The sequence below is a fragment of the Ochotona curzoniae genome, unplaced genomic scaffold (genome assembly GCF_017591425.1).
Source record: "Ochotona curzoniae isolate NIBS_2020 unplaced genomic scaffold, NIBS_Ocur_1.0 scaffold_3208, whole genome shotgun sequence".
Classification (NCBI taxonomy): Eukaryota; Metazoa; Chordata; class Mammalia; order Lagomorpha; family Ochotonidae; genus Ochotona; species Ochotona curzoniae.
In genome coordinates, this window is record NW_024467106.1 from 46,556,697 (window position 1) to 46,577,394 (window position 20,698).

The following is a 20,698-nucleotide window of genomic DNA, read 5'->3' on the forward strand; positions in this document are numbered from 1 at the left end:
TTGGCAACCTCAGCTGAATCCAGCTGCAGCTGCTACCTGTGTGTTCCACTGTGTGTGTGTGCGTGTGCTTGAACACACTCTCACACGCCTGCGTATGCAGTGACATCTGAACCACGTTCCTACTGTGTCAATGAAACTGTTATGTCTTTGTTGGGGGGAATATTAATTCTGAGCAATTACAGCGCCCTCTCCCTTCACTCCCTCCCACCCCCCCCCGCCCCTCCCTTCATCTGCTCAGCAAGGACCATGGACCATGTCAAACAATATACAACAGAGAAGAATGCAAATAAACTTTAGTCTGCCTTGCCCAGCAAAGCAGTTAGCCGCCCACTTGCAAGATACTTAACTCTTGTACACATGATACACAAAGAACGCTAGCTACTTTCACCAATCCCTTTAGACCAAAAAAAAAAAAAAAAAAAAAAAAGGCAAAAGAACTGATCCTTGTCTTTCTATCTGTGAGGTTGCAGCTCCTCCTGGTAATAAAGGAGCTTTTTCCCATGATGCAGTGTGATAAGGATTGGCCTCCCTGTAGTCCAGCAAGGCACCACTGATGATTTCTTGATTAGGTGTCTTATCTTCCATTGAGCTGCATCTGATGAAGGTTGCTGACAGCATAATGGCTGGGAAAACGTCGGACAGCTCCATCAAATGGCAGCTCTGTTATGACATGTCAGCCAGGACCTGGTGGATGGTAAGTTTGGCGTGATAACATTTTTTTTCACCCACCCCCAAACTTTCCCAACACCTCCCCCCCCCCCCCCCCCCCCCCCCCGGCTTCTTTCTTTTGAGCTCCTCCTTTATTGTTCCATGCACATGTTATAAAAGTTCGCTGCCTGCGGAAAGTTCCAGCTCAAGTTGTGGGAGCACGGGGTGCCACTGTTCACTACTGTGCTAGATAGGATTTCCCTGCTATTGTGGCCAGGGGCATTAGGCCTTCTTTTTAAAAAGGCAGCGTGAGTTTTTGTTCACTTTAAAAAAAATGCAAATGGTACGGACAGTCCCAGGCTGGTTGCTATGAAATATATTGAGGTGGGGTAGTCCATAGGGGACTGGAGCCTCCTTGGCTAATTGTTCTTGCTTTGGCCTTAAAACACAGCAATGTACTCCTTTCTGCAGCTTCTCTGAATAATGATTTAGATAGTGTATTGTATCACGTTGTGTGCGGCTCCCTCATCAGTATGCGACTGTCCCCCGCGCCTTGCCTTAATTTGGAATCCACCTCCCTTTCAATGAATACTGTAACTGGAGCAACCACTGATTACTATGCCACTCAGTGTAATTAAATTTAGTTAATGAGGATATGCATATTCAGTTCATTATTTTTCTTTGCTCAGGCAAATGTGTGTGGGTTTGTTGGTGCTGTCTTGTTCCCCCCTCGTATTTGTCCAGCTGCAAATGTGGGGAAGAGAGAGGGGAAAAAAGCATAAAAAATTCAGGACATCGCTGAATCCTGTGATTCAGCATTAACAATCATATTGGGAGAAGCGCAGTCCTAACTTTTGTTAGTCAGAGTGCTGGTTTGGGGAAAGAAAACCTTGCACTTCAAAACGTGCTCCATAATAAATTTCGAGATTCAGAGTTCTGTTGCATGGACAATGGTCTGTTGTATGAAATAGTCGTGACAAGAATGGTGAAACCTTCCACAGGCAAGCGGTTAATACGACTGTTAAATTTACTTTTGTGTTAATTCATCTGAGCATTTATTTGCTTTTTTTTTGTCATTTTGTTTTTCTCCTTTTTGGCCCCTTTCATTTATGTTTTGGTTTTTGGGTTTTTTTGTTTTGTTTTGTTTTGTTTTTGCCTGCTTGTTTCCTCACGACTACGCAGACAGCAAGGGCTGTATTTTCACAATTAGCACAGCGGCAGACAATGGGCACTCTATGCTAGGTGGGGAGGGGTGCGGCTGGCCCTGGTGGTCAGTGCATCCGCAGTGCCCAGCCTGCGGGCATGGTTTCCTGTGAGTTCTGGCTCTGGTACTGCTAGCCCAGAAGGCTTCCGCTGGGCACGTTGGACTCTCCTGAAAGGTGGCTGTGCGGCTGTGGCACCTAGGCACTGCCTGGGTGCTCAGTGTGCACGGAGGGTTCGCTGTGAGCTGTCGTCCTGCTCCGTGCGCTCTCTCATGAGCGCGAGTTGTGCACGCCTGGAGGAAACTTCTGCCGCTGCTACTTGTTGCTGTTTCCAGTAGTCGGCTTCAGAAATGAAAACCAGTTCCTCCAGGAGAGATAGAAACGTCTCTCTCTTTCCTTTCACTCTCTCTTTCTTTTTTCATTCCACTTGGAGATGGTTATGAGTGACAGAAACTGTGGTGGAGGGTTTTTACCAGGGACTATTCTCTTTCTTCCATTAAACTTCCCTCCTGCGCCTGACCCTGTGTGCAGTCCACTCAAAATAACTGGCAGTTATTTGGGGGAAAGATGTTGCAGAATGTTCATAAAAGGTTTCTTTTGTATAACTACAGCAGCACTTGTTAGTGTGGCTTTAGAATTACCCTGTCTCTTAACGTAAGATATTCTAAGAAGTTTGAAAAATCAGTGCTTTTACCAATGTGAATGTTTTCTGTTGGGGGAAAAAGTCAAAAGGCTAACTAAGAAATTGTGCTGAAAGGTCAGCATTCATGTGGCTAGTGTGGGCTAATCACCATAAACTTTTATAAACTCTTTGTCATTGAATTTCATCATTCGACTTCGGTAAAGAGAGGTTGTGTCTTCCTAAGAGATCTCGTTGTCTGCCGTTTCTGGGAGATGCTGCTTTCAAAGAGCTGATTGGTCGTTTGCAAGAGGGTTCTGTTCCTGAGGATATGCAGGGTGTGTGCAGGGACAGGTTTAGAGGTGAAAAAGTAAGTTAAATATTTTCCAGAATTATTGAATTTTTATTAGAATAGCTGAAAAGTGTGCAGGTTTCCGGATGGTGGCAGCTCTGTGTTGAGAAACTTTGTTCATTTGAGACCAAAGTGCTGAGATGATTATTTAATGTGTCATTGAAAACGTGGGTAACAGATGCCTTTGGAAAGCCTAATTCATCCAGCTAACTTGTTGTTTATCTTTGGTAATATAATGAAGACAGAAGAAAGTATGTGGGGCTGCTTTAACATGATTATCCTGTTTGGGAGTTTAAGAAATATTTTTATAGGTATTTTACAGTTCTTACAAACTAGTTTATTGTGATTTTTTTCTGATCGTGTCACTGATTTTTTTTTATAATTACTCTGGGGTTTTTGTGGGGAAAAAAAAAAAAAGGATATTGTATCCTTATTTGGCTTAATCAAATGAAATTTTGGTAACCAAATCCTGAATTCCAAAGATACAGGGTGAAAGGATCCCGGCAATTGGTTCCTGACTTATTGTCTGTTTCACTTAGATTGTCCCATTGTGTAACAATGATCATAGATTCTATTTGACAAGGAAAAAGCCTAAACAAGACGTAGTTGTCCAATTCTACATCTGTTTTCCTTCCTAGATAGGCATGTTTTAGTAAAACAGAGGGAGAAAAAACGTTTTATTGAGACAGCTAAAAGTAAACAAGTACAAGAAAAGTAAACTTGCATGCGTGTGTGAGTGTATGTTACATGTCATCTACATACGTGCAGGTTTTACCGCCATAGGCCTCACTTCTCCTTTCAGGGAGAAAAATCATGTAGGCAGTTTAAATTGCACTGGGTTGGCTATATTTAGAGTTATGTTGATGACCTTTCACATTATTTAAAAATACCACGTGGAATGTATTAAAGACATATATCGTGAATAGCACTATCCCGTTAATGCTTATTGTTGATGCTTTATGCTGCTTTTGAAAGCCTCGATAAATAAAGCTAACACAAACAAGTGGTGGTCTTCCCTTCTATTCACCTGGACTTACTTAAAGCTCTCTGTGAGACTTCCTAGAACTTCTTTGTTAGCTGTCGGGAACTCCTGAGGGGCGGGTTGGCTCCAGACAGTGTTTGCTTCTCTAAGTTTCCTAAGTCTAATCCTTTGATCCCCTCAGAACCAGCCAGAACATTTGTAAGGTTACCTTAATCATAGAGGGAAATTATTTAAATATTAATCCATAAAATTAAAGTGAGGAACAAAACACCACTCTGTGTGACTTGAAATTCTCATAGTCCTGGCAAACACTAAACAAGGTAAATGGGCACAAAGCGCAAAACCAGAACCGGGTCCTCAGTGATCCGAGGCACAGAGGTCATTCTTGGTTGAACACCAATGAATCTACTCAATGGTAGTCTACCTTTTATTTTTCTTGAGAGAAAAATAACTTTTTTTTTTTGAGATGTCAGTGTGTTAAAATACTGTATCTTGATTATCTGTAATTTTATCAGTTTTGGACAATATTAATACAGTGAAAATATATCCCTTGTTTGCTTTAAAATCAAATGTCACTCTCAATGTCAATTTTAATGGAATGCTTTGGCTACAAATCACAGAATATATATGACCCCGTTGAAGATACTGCTGTCACAACTAGTGCTTCTGCAGAGTCCTTGAGAAGCTGAGGTGAGCTGGGAGTCTGACAGTACTACAGTCAATGTGTCTTCTTGGAAATAGTGTAAAATTGTATATGTGGCAGTCTTTTATTTTACTCTAAGCAAGAATTTCTAAAAACACTTATGAGAAAACTCTTGCCTAACCTCGCATCTGCCTTCAAGTTCCTACAGTGTAATGCACAAATAGATCTGAAAATCAAAACTCATTATTTAATTAATTTTCAATTTTATTTTTAAAAATATAGTTGACTAGAGAAATATAGTTGAAACTTGTGAACATCATACATACTGTGTCTGTAAATAGAATCTACTGGTAGAATTAGAAATGACAAAGTTTAGGTTTCACTAAACAAGTGTTTGTGAAGAACTTTCTATATGCCAGTCCCCTTTCTAGGTGCAAGGGAGAGCATGCCTGTCTTTTTTTCTGGACTCAAGCTTGTGACCTGTTGCTATGAGAAGGGAACACCAGTAATGTTAACAAAGCTTCAGAGTCACTTCTGTTTTCTCTAACAGAGGAATACATAGATACTACATTTGCAGGTTTGCCACGTGTTGTCGAATGTGGTTAGTACATCTTCGTAGTGTGCTTAGACCCACAGGTAAATGTTAACATTACCATTACTGTTAAGTTGTCCCCTGTACATTTAAAGATGTGGATAAAGAATAGTTAGTTGATTCTAACTTTCTAGATAGCAGTTTCAGAGTAAAATAACCACCACAGTGATAATGATGATGATGTCTGATTAAATGATTTTAAGGTCTGCAAATAATACTAGCAGTTTTTATTATTTAAAAATTTGTTATAAACAGATTATGATTCTTAACCTATCTTCCATATCTATATGAGAGTACTTCAAAATGTCCATGGCAAATAATGGCATTAAAAGATGCATTTACTTTGTGAAAAGCTGGAATCCACGCATAGATTTTTTGTGACTTTTCTGTGAGTTTTTGCAGGCCTGTAGTATTCCTTAAGGATGCATGCTCATTTATAATGCCACTTTAATATCGTTAAGTACAAGTGAGCTGTAGGAGAAATGGGCTAAACTACATTAATATTCTCCGAAGATACCTTCTTGTTTGTGAGAACTTGTATTTCATTTTCCATGGTTCATTCTTGCTTATGTGCCGGTATACCAAATACCACGTGTAAGCTCTGGGTCAGAAAAAGTATCCTTTGTATCCCATGTTGTTAAACAGTGATTAGATGGTCATTAATTTAATCAGATAGTAAGGAAGTAAAAATGCCTGCCTGTCCTCTTTTTCAGTTCTTTTTGGGAAGCAAGGGTTCATGTTCCCAAGGAGTGTTATCTCTCCTATCTATGGGAAAGCTGGTGTTGATTTTCCAGCTTAGAGACTGGTCAACAAAGAGAGCTATTTGATGCTCACAAGGTCGTTGGAACTGTTGCATATTTCTGTAATGTGGCTGAATAATAACACTGACTACCTTTAGGCAGTTTGATTTCTCTGGGATTATTATTTTGTGAGGTATGTTTCCTTGCTACAACGTATGATATAGGTCTTTCTGAGCAGTTGAGAAAGTATACTCAGATACAGGTGAAAATATTACCAGGACAGGAAAGAAAGTTATTTTCTCCTGTTTACCCTTAATTAGCAAAATAGTTAAGATGGAGATAATCCATGGAGAAGTTCTATTCACAAGAAGTCGCTATCCTACATATTTCATTAACTTGAACAATTTTTAGTGTTACTGCATTTCAAATTCCTAGCAAAGAGCCAAGAGAATAGAAGCTATGAAATGAATATTTGTTGTGATTATTAGCATTATTTTAACTCACAAAGCATCCTCTGTAGTGAGACAAATGTAACATCACATAATGGACAGCTTTGATGGTGATTTTCCTTTCTTATTGTTCTAACAAATTTTAATGCAACACCTTTAAAAACAGGACTTCATTCGGAAAGCTTTTTTTTTTTAAAAAAAAAAAAAACCTCACATACTGTGTGTATTTTTTCAGGTTATTGTCACTTCTTGGCCTTTTGGCTAAGATCAAGTGCATTTGCTTAGGTTATAACATAATAGATAGGTTTATGAGCACAAGACCAAATCCTGGGAAATGTAGATTTGGTGACCTTTGGCAAATGAATTTGTTCCTCTCACGGCTGATAAAGCCAGCTGTGAAGTGCAGATAATGACACTCCTTACTTGTCGGTCCAGCCTGTCCTGAGGATGAATGAGATGGACTTACCAAAGCACCTGGAGATTTCCATGCAAAGACAATCTTCATGACACAAATTCAAGGGATTAATATTCACACAGGTGGAGTTCTGGGCACTTAATAGGTGCTCAAAAATACAGAATAGGTTAATTGAATGGAATGCTAACATTTTCTGTGGGATGTTTATAATCGCATGAACTTTCCCTGAACTCAGACATTTCTGTGGGCACAACACACATTAAATGAAACATAAAAATTTAGTATTTTCCACTTCAAATTATGGCAGATGTTTTAAAAGCAGGAACTTGTGAAATATTTTTGTATACTTTAGTGACTAATGTTGCCCATTAGCTTATCTCTACAATTAGCTACTGTGATTTTAAGGGTTAAGAAAAAAAAAACCAGTTTATTAAGGGTGTCTTATCTGCCAGGTGTTAGATGCTTTGGGAAGCAACTTGTATAACTCATATAAATTATTGGGCATAACACAATGGATACTAGCACAACCCTACTCCATAGAGGCGGGTTGCTGCACTCTGAGGGTAGGCAACTTGAAATACTTTGGCCAGCAAGGAGAGAGAGATGTGGCAGGAGACTGAGACAAAGTCCCACATCGGTCTGTACCTACCCCAGAACCCATTGTCGGTTCTTTCTTTCCTCTGAGTTGTGTGACTAATTCTCTGTGACCATGCTGAAAGTGTTACCCTCCTGGCTTTGCATCTGCCTGCCCTGCCAGCTTCACTTTTTGCCTGTTTCTGAGGCTCAGCCCTCCTGTGTGTCAAATGGGCCAGGACACTCACTTTAGAGCTGTGTTTGAGACTTGCAAAACTCTGAGCTCAGAGGTGGCTGAATTCTTGGGAAATGCGATTCCGTTCATCTTTCCTCGAGACAATTAGACTCGCTATAGTCATAAGCCATCTGGGGGAAATCTTTTGGAAAGAAATTGGCAAGTAAAACATTGCCATTTTCAGGTTTTGATGATATCTGTTTACCTCATGGAGCTCTTGTGAGGCTCCGATGAGATAAGCTGCGGTAAACAACTTGAAAATTGTAAGATGCAAAACAAATCAGAAGTATACATGTGATTATCTGGCGGTGTTAGATGTTGGTGGGTGAAGAAAAGCTTTCAGGATTTTCCCAGTGTTCTGCAGTATGATACAATGATAAATTTCTGCTAGGCAGCAAAGAAAATGCTGACTGTCTAACACATTGTATGATGCAAATTTTACTGCTCAACTCCAAAAGATTAGTTTTTGGGTAACAGTGTACCACTAGTTCACCAACATCCCAGGCGATAGCAGTGATAACAACTTGTTCACCCCAACTTCTAATGTTTTACATTTAATTGGAAGGTATAAAGTAAAATTTTCAAATTATCATCTTACAGTTCAACTCTTAAATTTTTCATTGGTATCTTTGCTCTTTTCCTTGTACCACAAAACAGCCATGATCATTCTTCAGTGAAATTATCTTAATTCAACATATATTAGGATGGGAAAGATTTAGCACAGCATGTAATGGACAGCACATTATGTTGTATTACAAATGAAGTTTCTTTTTCCCCTCTTGCTTTGGGACTGTTGGAGATAATGTCATAGCAACTGTTAAGGGTAAAACATTCCATCTTACTTTACTATATACCACTTATTTTATGTGGACATAAGACTTGTCTGGCTGTTTAGGGATGCAATCAAGATCAAAAGCCCTGAGAGTGTAGGGGCCCAAGACTTATTTCCCAGTCCTCTATGGCATACTGGACACAAAAGGCCACTAGTAAACACTGGCTCAATTGCATCATTAATGTGGCTGTCTGTTTGTACTGATGGGGATGGGGCTCCCGATGAGCACTCATTTTGTCAGGGGCTGGAGGTTGGTGGGTTCAGATCCGTGAGCCAGGATTACAGCACTGTTTTTCATAACCGGAAACTGAAGTGGGCTGGAGACATGTGGGATTCCGATGACAAGAGTAGCCTGATTTTCAAAACTGAAGGAAAGAGTAGCAAGAACGTACAGGAGCAAAACCACCAGAATCTGATTTCCCTCCAAGCAGACAAGTTCTTGGCTATTTCTAAATGAGAGCTTGTGGGTGAATAAAGTGCCCATGAGCTGCTGTCAGCCCTGCCTTTCTCAGCTCTACCTGTTTATCAAAGTGAGTGAGGCCTTTCTGGGGTTTCACAAAGTGAAGTATATAGAAAAGGCTAAAAAAGGGGGGGGGGCAAGGATATTTTTAGAGATGGATGGCTAAGCTAAGGTGTCTTTGGGGTAAATGAGCTTCTTTGTCATTTTTTTAAATTGAAATAAGGTATATTTAGGGAAATGAGACTTTCACCTTTAACATTTTAGTTTCAGTTATTTGTCCATGTTTGTTACCTTTATTGTAGTGTTGGGAAGGCCCCTGTTGTTGAATGACATTGTAACCATTCAGTACTGGGGAAAGGGCTCAGGGTAATGTGCTTAGAGTAGCTGAAACCTGAAAGGTAAAGGTTAGAAGATGCAGAGGCATGGGTCTTTAAGAAAATGAGAAAGACTGCATGGAAGTCCCTGTGAAGAACTCTGGGCCTCTCTGTCATCCTGAGAGCTGTCAGTAGCAGCCCTGCTGGGACTACCCTGCTCAGTGTTTGCAAGCCTAGAGCTTCCCAGCCAGCTCAGCAACGTGTGCTTATGCATGGTGACCTATGCCGTCCAAATCAGAGCCAGAGAATCCAGCTACCCCGCTCCTCAGTCCTCACTTGGAGCACTTTCGGAGGCAATTTAGGGGAGTATGCTGGAGGTCTCCGGAAAAAAAAAATGGCTGTTCTCCCTCAGGCACACATCATCCCTCCCTATGGTCAAGTTCCTGCTTCCAGCAGAAACCTTTGCTAGCATCACCATGCTCATGCTTGTTTTCAGCTGTTTTAATGTGGCTAGTCCTCATACTGCCAAGCACTTCATCCCGGTTCCAATCAGAAGCACTGTTCTCCCTTCTAGAGCGGAGCCTCTGGCTTGAAGGAGCAGGCAAGGAGCTGGGACTCCAAGATAAGCAGCCTGTGCTTTGCCTTCCAGGTCTCTCCAGCAGTTCCCACCAAGTGTGAAGGTTCAGTGATGTCGCTGACAGCCCATCCAATGGGAATTATTTCTTTACAGAGGCAGAGAAATTTGTGTTTCTCCAATTGGGACTTTGGGCACATTAGGGTGGGAGGATAGGAGACTAAAAGTACACACGGCGTGTGCTGTCACATGCACTGCAGGGCCAGTAGTTACTCCAATTTTCCAGAATCAGAGGGAGCTTGCTATCAGTGAGAGACCTGAACACACTGGTTTCACCTTAGTGTCTGTTTTCCTCTGATTTGCTCTGAGATGAGCTTGAAGAATACTGAATAAAGCAACAACGACCAGGACTTTAGAAGAGATGGCAATGCTTTTCTTTGTCCACACATAGAAGGAGTAACACGGAATTGCCATTTTATTTTTCTAATAAGATATTCATTATCTTATGCGAGGCTATTCATTTTATTGGCACCAAAGATGTTTATAAATGGAACCCCACATAATACAAACCGCATGTTTATGTAGCATGAATGTTCAATCAATTAGTTTACACACACAAATGCTAGAATATTAATGACACATGTTAGCTTTTAGTGGGAAAAAAGCCAACAGAGCTAATTTGATGCATCGATCCTTGGGACCTTCGCACAGATGTGAACCTTTGACTTCATCACAAGTGATTTGGCTGACAAACAGTAGTTTGTAATTCTTGTTGCGCCATCATAAATCAATTAAGAAATCAATCAATCAGCTCAGACCCAGCAGCAGAGCTGCATTTGTGGGGCTAGGATGTTTCTCTTTCCTCATAGGGGCCTTTCCTTTTACATGCTTTGATAACATTCACTTGGGTCACACTAAGTTTATCTGAAACTCCCATAGGGAATTTCAAACAATCACATGGATATAGGTTGCTGTTGCCAACATATTGGTGAGCAGTTCTTTAGACTTTTAGCCACAGAAGTGTTAATGTATAAAATGAGTAGTACTTGTTGAGCATTCAGAGGTATTTGGTCAAAACCATTTTCCTAGTCATAGAATAGCCTAGTCACAGTCTCTTGGCAAAAACCATCAGTTGCTAAGAAAAAAACGTCTCTAACTTCATAGAAAAACATGCTTTTTGATAATGTTTCCACACTAAACCTTGAATCATTACAGTTTGCAAAAAAAGTTGTACCATAAATAATATATGCAAATGAGGAAATATAAGAATGAGATTAAAAAGGCTGAAAACAACATAAGTTGTCACTATGTCACTGAAAAGGTAGTTGAAACAACCTTTTGGGAAATGATTTTGAGCAATCAGCAGCTTTGGGGGCAATGAACAACAAGCTATAATTGTGTATCACAAATCCTTTGTTCTCACCAAGTCATTTCTAGATTCTGAGCTGCTGTTTATTTCAGTTTGTTTGCTACCAATTTTATTTATTTCATTTGCTCCTTCTATTCAATAGTAAACTTGAGCAGAGCAGAAATTGACCTCACCTAGCCTTGTATTTTCTTTGAAATTTTTGTTCCAAGCGCCCTGTACTCTGGTACAGGATATCATTGCATGAAACTTACTGAATGACACTGAGCCTGTCTTCACGTCCAGGTTCTTAGTCCATCATTAGTGCCCTGAGAGTCTAGGAACAATTTACAAAACGTCTTTCCTGAATGACATAGAAGCACCCTTTCATGTTCCCATTGTTGCCAAGGATGGAGGAGGAAGAGTGCATCTGTTGCTTTCCTCAATTTATCACTTATTTTTTCGTGCTCTCAATCTTGAGTTTCTCAAATTTGAGTTTCTTTATGGTTTTTTTTTTTGAATTTGCAGAAATTGCAGACATCTACCTGCTCTCTTTTCCTCTTCACTTCCATGTGTTTGTGCTGTTCTTTTTATCTCAAAGCCCATCCCCAGTCCCACCACTGGACATGAGATCATGATGAGAACTGGGGAACCGAGCTTTCCAGTGGAATAATGGCTATTGGTGATGAGTAAGACTCTTGCCACTAATAAGCAATGGGGAGTGGTGATAGGTATGGGGATTGGAGGCAGGAAAAGGAGTTCAATTCTTAAGGCAGCCTTTCTCAGCTAGCTAGAGCAAGTCAGGAGTGGCCTATATCCATGAACTGCCTTTCTTGCCCTAGAACATATGGTCACAGATTGAGGCTTTAGCCTTTATACAATAGTGCCTTTGTGATGATCTTGATGTTCATATCTTATCGGTTAAAACATACAGCTTGCCAAGGCTATATGACTCAAACCTTTTCTTATCAGTACTGTGTGAAAATATATAACCTATTCTGTCAACAAATCCTTCTAGGGTAGTCACAACAAATGCTGTGTGAACAAAGGAGAACCAGCTTGCTTCTTCATGGAGTTTGCGTCTGGTGTGGAATGCTATGCAATAAGTCCCTACTGGGTTAGGGCTTGGCTCTCTTGGAAATACAGCAGGGCCACATGATTCAACCTGAAGGTGGTGCAGTTTCTCCAGATGTGAATAAAAGGAGCGAATTGATTCCTCATAGGCATCAACATGCACAAAGGCCTGGTATCAGGAAAAGCACAGCCCTAGTCTTGGAAGTAGCACACATAAGAAGGCATCATGCTACAAGTGATGGTGCTTTAACTCAGAAATTCAAACCCAGCTATTTTACTGATTGATCAAGGAAAGGTGTTCAGGAACAGGGTCACCTACTGTTAAACCATACCTATCTACCTACCTGCCTGTGCGTACACACACACACACACACACACACACCAGCACCACCACCACCAACACGACCACGTTCCACACAACAGACGTCCACTGCAGGACAAGGATTTCATTATAGTGAGACTTCACAGACATAGATCAAATAACATAGGACAAGGGTTTAAGCTCAGATGGCTGCTGTTTGTGCAAGTTTCTGGTTTACCCAGCCTATTAGAGTGTAGCCAGATGTACTGTGTTACCTACATAATCCTTATCAGCAGCATTCCATCTGTGTCACCCTAGTCGCAGGAATTAGGCAGGCACCCTTCTGGAAAGTGGCCCACACGGTACAGAAAGCAGGTATGCCCTGGAGGCATGTAACCCATGTCCCTCCAAGTCTGGAGAGAAGAAAAACACGCCGCCGTTTCTGCCCCCAGATACTCACTTGAATTGCTCCCACATTCCAGAGAGAGCTCAGTGGGGGGAAATTTGGAGGTTAGATGTGGGCCTTGGAGTGATGATTACTTTGTAATGGAACAAATTAAATTATGTGAAATTTTAGATGCTTTCCCCCTGCCCTAGTGGCTCCCAATCTATTTAGGGGTAGTCAGGAAAAGGGGACCTTCACAACAGCTGCTTAGCTGCTGGAGCTCAGAGAGGGAAACCGTAATTTGTCTGTAATCCCTAATGCCAACAGTTGTTCATTAAGAAACAAAACTAATGTAATCTTGATTATTTGCTCAGATTTCTACTCTATCATGTTTTGTACATCTGGCAGGCTAATGTAATTTTCCTCAGAAACCCAAAGCAATCTGGTGCTCAGACAACACCATGCAGATTTAGGTAAATTCCAGGCTCAGATTAGCATAATACTAACTAATCACGAATATCATTTGCATTCATTAGCGTGTTGGGGGAAAAAATTGTTTCTAAATGGCAGAAAATTGAAAGATTAAGGGCAAGAGCTTGAAAATCCTGTTTGGCTTGATATGACTATATTACAGATGATTTTTCTCTTACAAGGCCTAATATTTAATGTGAAAGTATTAATTAGAGTATTGGAAAAAGATTGCATCTAATTGGAAGAAAACTAAAAGAGATTAAGAGCTGGGCATATAGACTTGCTTTTGCTTGGTTCCAGCGTGGAATAGATCGTTTCCTATGCAACGCCAAGGAGCTTAAATGTGTAAAAGATAGGGTGATTAATTTTTCGGGAAGCACCAAGCCTTATTTTGAGATAACAGAGGAACACAATTTCTTTCCCACATGGAGTAATAAGTTATCGGTCAGTGCCTTTGTTCTTGTGATCAGGGAAAGGAGATAACAGAATTAAAGTCCTAAATCTGAAATACTACCAAATGAGGGGGAAATCCCATAAAGCCCACACACTGGGCAAACCTAAAATTCACAGTAATAGATCCCAAATGTTGTGCTGATTAAAAATAATAATAATAAAAAGATTCAACCGTCACTCCCTCCCCTCACCTCCTGGTGGTTAGCTATTTTCCTTGCAATTTCCCAGGCTCAGTCATTTGGCATAAATGGAATTGGTTACAGGCCGGGTGCTGGGGCCTGTGCCTGACTGTGGTTGCAGGCAATTGTCTGTAAATCCTGTCTCTCTGCAGCTCGGCTGCTGTGGGGCTAAATTCAGCACTGGCTTCCTGAGGGCTCTGAGCAGGTGCTCGCCAATGGCTTTGGCTTTTCCCTCTGACAGCCGAGCAATCGCTGGAGGGAAGCCAGCTGAGCAGCCATGAGCAGTCCCAGCCTTTGGAAGTCCAGACCAGTCTAGCTGCTCACAGAACCCTGACTGTCTGGGATTCAGGCTGCAGTCTTAGTAGGGGCAAGGTTCTGGGCAGAAGAGTGAAGGAACTTGTTACTCTGAATGATGTTGCAGGGGCCATAGCTTTGGTTTCATCAGCTAGCTTGTCAGCGGTACAGCCTGTCAGGCCCACTGAGGCAGAGTCTGCATTCCTTATGAACGCCAGGATGTATCTTGCCAAGAATTTGCTACCTCTCACATTACTCAGGCCAAGGCTCCATTGCAGGAGATGTGGGGCAGGTGACCCTCATGCAAAGGTTCCTGGCACCACACTGAGAAACTCCTGGTCAGAGGAACAGGCATAGACTCCAATCTACCTTGCCTGCTGAGTTAGTGGCAAGTTTGAGACCCAGCTCTGAGCTTGTCATTTTAACATGATGGCAGCAGCTCCTGCTTCAGAGGTTTGTTGGGAGATCTGGGTGAGCTCAGGACTGCAAAAGGCATGAGTACAGTGTCGTATGCACGTTAGCTCCTGGCCAACCAGTCTATTCCCCTTATTTCCCTGTCTATCTTCTCCATTGCCATGCATCTGCTTCATTTGGCTCCTTTGTGTTTCCATATCCACAGCCTTCCTTCAGCTCCCCAAAGTTCTCACCTTAGCAACAGCTCCCCGGTGACCCTTGCACTCGCACTTGGCCAGGTCTTCAAACTTCAAGGTTTCCCTCAACCTTCCCAGAAATGTCTCTTTCAATGAACCTGTTCTTTCCATCTCTCTGTTCCCTGTAATACCAGAAGATGTGTCAGAGCTCTCAGAGCAGGTTACAGGCAATGGTTGAGATATGTCATTTCTGTAGGGGCTTTGAGGATATAATGCCTTCACCAGGTGGTTCTCAACTAGGTAACTCCATGCTACAATCATCTAAATCTGCAGTCCCCCAAATCTAACAAAGTACTGATTCATTTGGCCATGATGAGACATGACATTGACATGTTTTAGAATTCCCCATGTGGTTAAAAGTGAATGGCCAAAATTCAGAACAAAGCCCTTAACAGAAGAAAAGAAGGAGACCAAGAAGAAAGGTATTTTAGCTGAGAAAATTCAGACTCGGCCACTTCAGCTATCTCTTAAATGAATTGGTCGTTCAACACTCAGCCACATGTTGTTCAGTTCTTCAGCTGTTTTTAAAGTTTTTCATCAGAAATGCATCCAAACAGAAGCTTCAGAAGAAAGATTTCTAAAGAAAAAAAAAATTCCTCTCTCTCAAAACAAAATGCATCTGTGAATATGCTAGAATCTCTGTTTAGGGCCTAAGGAATTCCACAATGTCTTCTTCCTGTCTTTAGTAAACTGCTTTTTGGAGGAGTGCCAAGCAGGTGTTGAAGATCAAAAAAGTGGTGGAACTCTGTATGTGTTCCAAAGATAAAATGCATCCTAAGAAATGTTAGGACAGCATAGAATTGAAACAATGCAGGATTGGATAAGAGAGAAACAAGCATCAGATTCCTATGTTCTAATTTGAAAGCTGTGATCACACACACACCACACGCATGCGCCCTAGTAATTTTTATTGAGTATCATTCCTCTCCTCTACCTTGCTACAAATTTTATGAGCTAATCATTTTGTTAATGATTTATTTATTTTTATTGGAAAGGCAGATTTACAGAGAGGAGAGACAAAGATCTTCCATCCACTAGTTCATTCCCTAAATGGTCACAACGTCCAGAGCTGAGCCAGTCTGAAGTCAGGAGCCAGGATCTTGTTTTGGGTCTCCCATGTGAATGCAGGGTTCCAAGGTTTTGGGTCATCCTTGATTGCTTTTCCAGGCCATAAGTAGGATGTTGCATGAGAAGTGGAGCAGTAGGACATAAAATGGCACCCATATAGGATCCTGGCACACACACCCTACACAAGGATTTAGCCACTGAGTCATCATCGCTCCAAGCCCAAGCCAAATTCTTGAACTGCTCTACAAGCAATATAACAAGTAATTGAAATATTAAGGACCTAATAACTGAGGCAATAGGAAAGCTGCATGGATATAAAACTGTAAAATAGTATAAATACATTTACTTAGCACTTCATAACAATTACAACTATAATTATTTTTGTATATATTATTTCATTTAATCCCCTTATGAAATCCAAAAGTGGATTCCGTTATTATCTTATTTTCACACTTAAACTAAGGCACATACAGCAAGGTCAAATGACTTGCTCAAGGTCACACAAACAGTCAATGATGAAATTGGATTTGAGATCAAGTAATCTGCCAAGCTTGCAGTTCTCACCCATAAGCTATATTTAGAATCCAAACTTAGGATATTTGGCCAGAAATATAATCAAATAAATAACCATTTTTATTATTTTTTAAGTTTTATTTTTATTTAAAAAGAACTTAAGAAAAGTAAGTCTCTATATGAGACAAGAGGGATAAAGTACAAACCTAAGGGGAGTGGCAACAAGCCTCTTATTTTACAAAAAAGAAAAGAAGAGATTTATTTATTTATTTGAAAATCAGAGGTGGAAAGAAAAAGCTTCCCTCCCCTGATTCACTTCTTAGATGGTCAAAATAGCATCCCTGGATCAGACTGCAGGCAGGGGCCAGGAGCTTCTTCTGCATCTCCCACTTGGGGGGCAGGGGCCACAAGTATCTAGGTCATCCTCTTTTCCAGGTTGTTAGCAGAAAGCTGGATTGTAAGTGGAGCATACAGTACAATAACTGCCACCAATATGAGCTTCAGGTGCTAGCTCTCCCTCCTTCTTTAACAAACAAAAATAAAAAAAAAAAATCCAGAAAAACACCACTAATGACCTATAAAGAAATGGAATTGACAATGAGGAGATTTTTTTTTTTTGGAAGAACAAAAAGAGAAGAGCAAATGAATATATAAAATAGAAATGAGTAGCAGGTGTTTTTAATAACAAAAGGAATATATATTTCGGAATGGGCATATTTGAAAATCTAATTAGAGTTGACGTTTTGTAAAGTATATGTAAGCTACCAATAAACCTATGTACTTGGGCCTGGTGCGGTGGCGCAGTGGTTAAGGTCCATATGGGCACCGGTTCTATCTCGGCGAGCCCCGCTTCCCTTCCAGCTCCCTGCCTGTGACCCGGGAAAGCAGTCAAGGACAGCCCAAAGCTTTGGGACCCTGCACCCGCGTGGGAGACCCGGAAGAGGCTCCTGGCTTCGGATGGGCTGCGGATGGGCATAGTATCGGCCGTTGTGCTCACTTGGGGAGTGAATCATCGGACGGAAGATCTTCCTCTCTGTCTCTCCTCTCTGTATATCTGCCTTTCCAATAAAAAAATAATAAAAATAAATCTTTAAAAAAAATTTAAAAAAACCCTATATACTTATTTTATCAAAATGCTTGTAAAAGTCAACATGTTTTTCTCTAGTTCTTAACACTGTATAACAGTTGATGTTATAAAAAATGTACATAATTTTGAAGAATCTGTATGTGTAGCATAGAAAACATGGCAAATGATTAAATTAATCACTTCTTAATATTAGTTTAACTCCTATTAAAACATGATTGAGAAAGGAAAGGAAGAAATGAATGAAGAAACAAAGGGAAGCTAGAAAGAAAACAACAGAAGAAAGGATATTCACTTTGACTTAAAGTGTAAATAAAGATATTAATAAACTAAGAAATATTAATAAATAGAGCAAAGCACTGTATTAACAACATAATAAATCAATGGGTCAAATAGTTATTTATGTAGGAATATTGGGTTATTTTACTGTTAAAATTTCTATTTAATTCGTTGTATCAGTAATTCAAAAGATAAAAATATATCATCTAGTTACATGCCCACAAATATATGCCTTGAAATAAGAAGGTGCTTTTATAATATAATGATCAATGCCCATTAAGAAAAACAGGCAAAATTGATACAAATGAGAGTTGAACACATATTCCCCATACATCATTTGTAAAATAGTAGCTCCTCTAAAATCTAAGAATGCTTTTTAAATTTCTACACCAAACAAACTTGGGCAATATTTTATACTATGACATCTACTCGATAACCATTAGCCCATGTACAAAGGAGTTGAGAAGTATTCCCTGATTGTGTAGCTCATTGATTCCTTTCTCCAGAGTCTTGCTTGGGTCTGGAATGGTTCAGAGGCCATCAGGGAAATTGGGCAAGAAAATATAAAGAAATTCCAGTAATAATAACAACATACATGTGAAATAATTAGAAACACTCTAGCCAAGCAATATACAGGGTTTGTGTGATAATCAGTTTTCTGAGACGCTCCAAAAAGACATGAATGCAGAGAATATCCTTCTTTAGTACTAGGTAGAAGTTTAATTGTAGAAAAATATCCTCCAAAATTAACTTATGTATTGTATATATTGAACCCAAGAGACCTTTTCCACCCAACATAATGAAGTGATTCCAAAGTTTATATGGTAAAAGTTAGCTGAGAAGATCCAAGAAAAATGCGTAAGTACACTGACTTATCAAAATTGTTATAGGTTTATAATAATTAAAATAGTCTGGCTCTAGTGTAAAAAATTCTGTCAAGTGATAGAACATACATCAGAGGCAAAACCTAAGCACTAATAAGCATTTATAGTATACTTAAAGTACTGTGTGAGTCCCGCAGCACTAGCTTGTGGATTTTAATCACAGTGCTTGGTCTTTTCTTAAGGTTATTTAAACATTTTTTATTTTTTTATTTTACAATATAGTTCCATAGGCTTTGGGATTTTCCTTTCTCCCTTCCCCAAATCCCTCCCCCCACTATTTTTCCCTATATTATTACAATAGTATAGCCCTTCAAAAGCAGTCAGAAGACCATCATTCTTCTATTTAAGTGTATCCTGACACTATATGTATGGGAAATGTCAGAGAGTCCAGCATCCTATTGTCAAGAGATATTTAACAGTTTCATCTGGAGTCCATTTTTGATTTGGAAGTAGAGATGCACATTGCATTGTATCTTCATATTGGAATATTATACAGTTACTATACATTCCCTTAAATGAAAAGCTATAATACAAAATGAACAACAGGAAGAAAAATAGAAAATTTACCACATAAAGTTAATAATATGCTACAGAATGGCCAATGTGTTGCTGAAGAAATGAAAAAAGGAAAAAAAAACTCTTCTTAAAGAAAATAATGCTACTGTATGATCTATGAATCAGTGAGGAAATTGCTAAGAAAAAACTTCTTTTGAAGAAATGAAAATGAAAACAAAAGTATCAACACCCATGAAATGTAGCAGAAACAGTATTGAAAGGGCTGTTGATCTTGTATTTTGCATGAAGTTTGCTTTATGAACATGTGACATTTTACTGTCAGTGCAAGGTAGGCTAGTACAACCACTAAGGAATATAGTTGTGCCTCTTACTGGTTGTGTCATCTTGGGCAAATCCCTCAAATCCCTTAGCCTCTCCAAACATCAGTATGAAAGTAGAAATCACCGTAGTACTTGATTTATGGAATTAAAGTGGAGAGACAATGCTTATTACAAGCAGTAAAGAGCAGGTGTTTGGCCTCGTGGCTAAAGTGCCCCTTGAAATACCTGCATCCTGTGTCTGCATTGCCTGGATTCAAGCTCTGGTTTTGTTCTCCATCCCAGCTTCCCAGGTAATGGCTCAAGTGCTTGTATCCCTTCCACCCACATGGGAAGCCCAGACTGAGATCCTGGCTTTCATCTAGTCTAGCCCACACTACTGCAGGCAAATGAGACAGTTTTTTTTCTCTTTCTCTTCGAAAATTTTAAAATGTTGAAATTGATTTGTAGTAAGCACTCAGTAAATATCTATCATTATTTTTATGGGAAAATCAATACATTGAATTACATGAAAATATATATAACCAAATTTAAAGAAAATGGAAAATTTGTATAATACATATTATAAAGAGTCCTGCACAAAGATATCAATTCAAAAAGATGGAAAAAAAATGAAAGGAGCGATAAATAGACTCAAGAAAAGAAATACAAAGGAACCTTGAACTCACAAACCCTTTGAAGATCCAACTGACCATTTATTTTTAAAAATCTGGAAGTTGGCATATCTGTGGACATCACAAGTCAACAAGAAATCCTTCTGAATGTGGGGCACAGGTTTGATTATAAAGAACTGAAGCAGCATCCCCAGAACTGGAATCACCTGAAGTACAAGTTCTGTGGGGGACAACTTCATGATGGGCTAGCAATCAGCAAGTCAGAAAGGTAGATTCAGTATTACTGGGATCACAGGAAGCAGCACCAGCACCTAGAAAGCAGGGCTGGAAAGATGTGAACCAACAGTGTAACGGAAGGGCAACACGTTAGAGAGCAGTTATTACTCAACAATAGCACAAGAATGGCTGATTCCTAAACACATGATTTGCAGTGTTTTTAGTGCTTCTGTAGATTCTCCAATTTTATGCAGTGAGAAAACATTGAAAATGGCGTCTTTTAAAAGAAAAAATACTATGCTGGACTCTATGCTTGGTATATGTTTGCAAAGAAAGAATCTGGACTTAAGTTGATCTGTAAAACTACAAGGTGGAGGAATCCACAATGGGGGGAGAGCACGGGGAGGGGTTGGGGGAATCCCAGA

The 20,698-nt window shown here is 39.9% G+C and overlaps 1 protein-coding gene across 4 annotated transcripts in view; it reads left to right on the forward strand.

The window, feature by feature from the left end:
• Positions 1-598: 598 nt before the first annotated feature.
• The window catches only part of NFIB (nuclear factor I B), a 449,892-nt gene continuing 429,792 nt past the window's right edge, over positions 599-20,698 (forward strand). For all 4 annotated transcript variants that reach the window (XM_040963072.1, XM_040963071.1, XM_040963074.1 and 1 more), the window contains exon 1: positions 599-694. In XM_040963072.1, coding sequence (XP_040819006.1) covers positions 599-694 — 96 coding nt within the window. The remainder of the gene's footprint in view (positions 695-20,698) is intronic.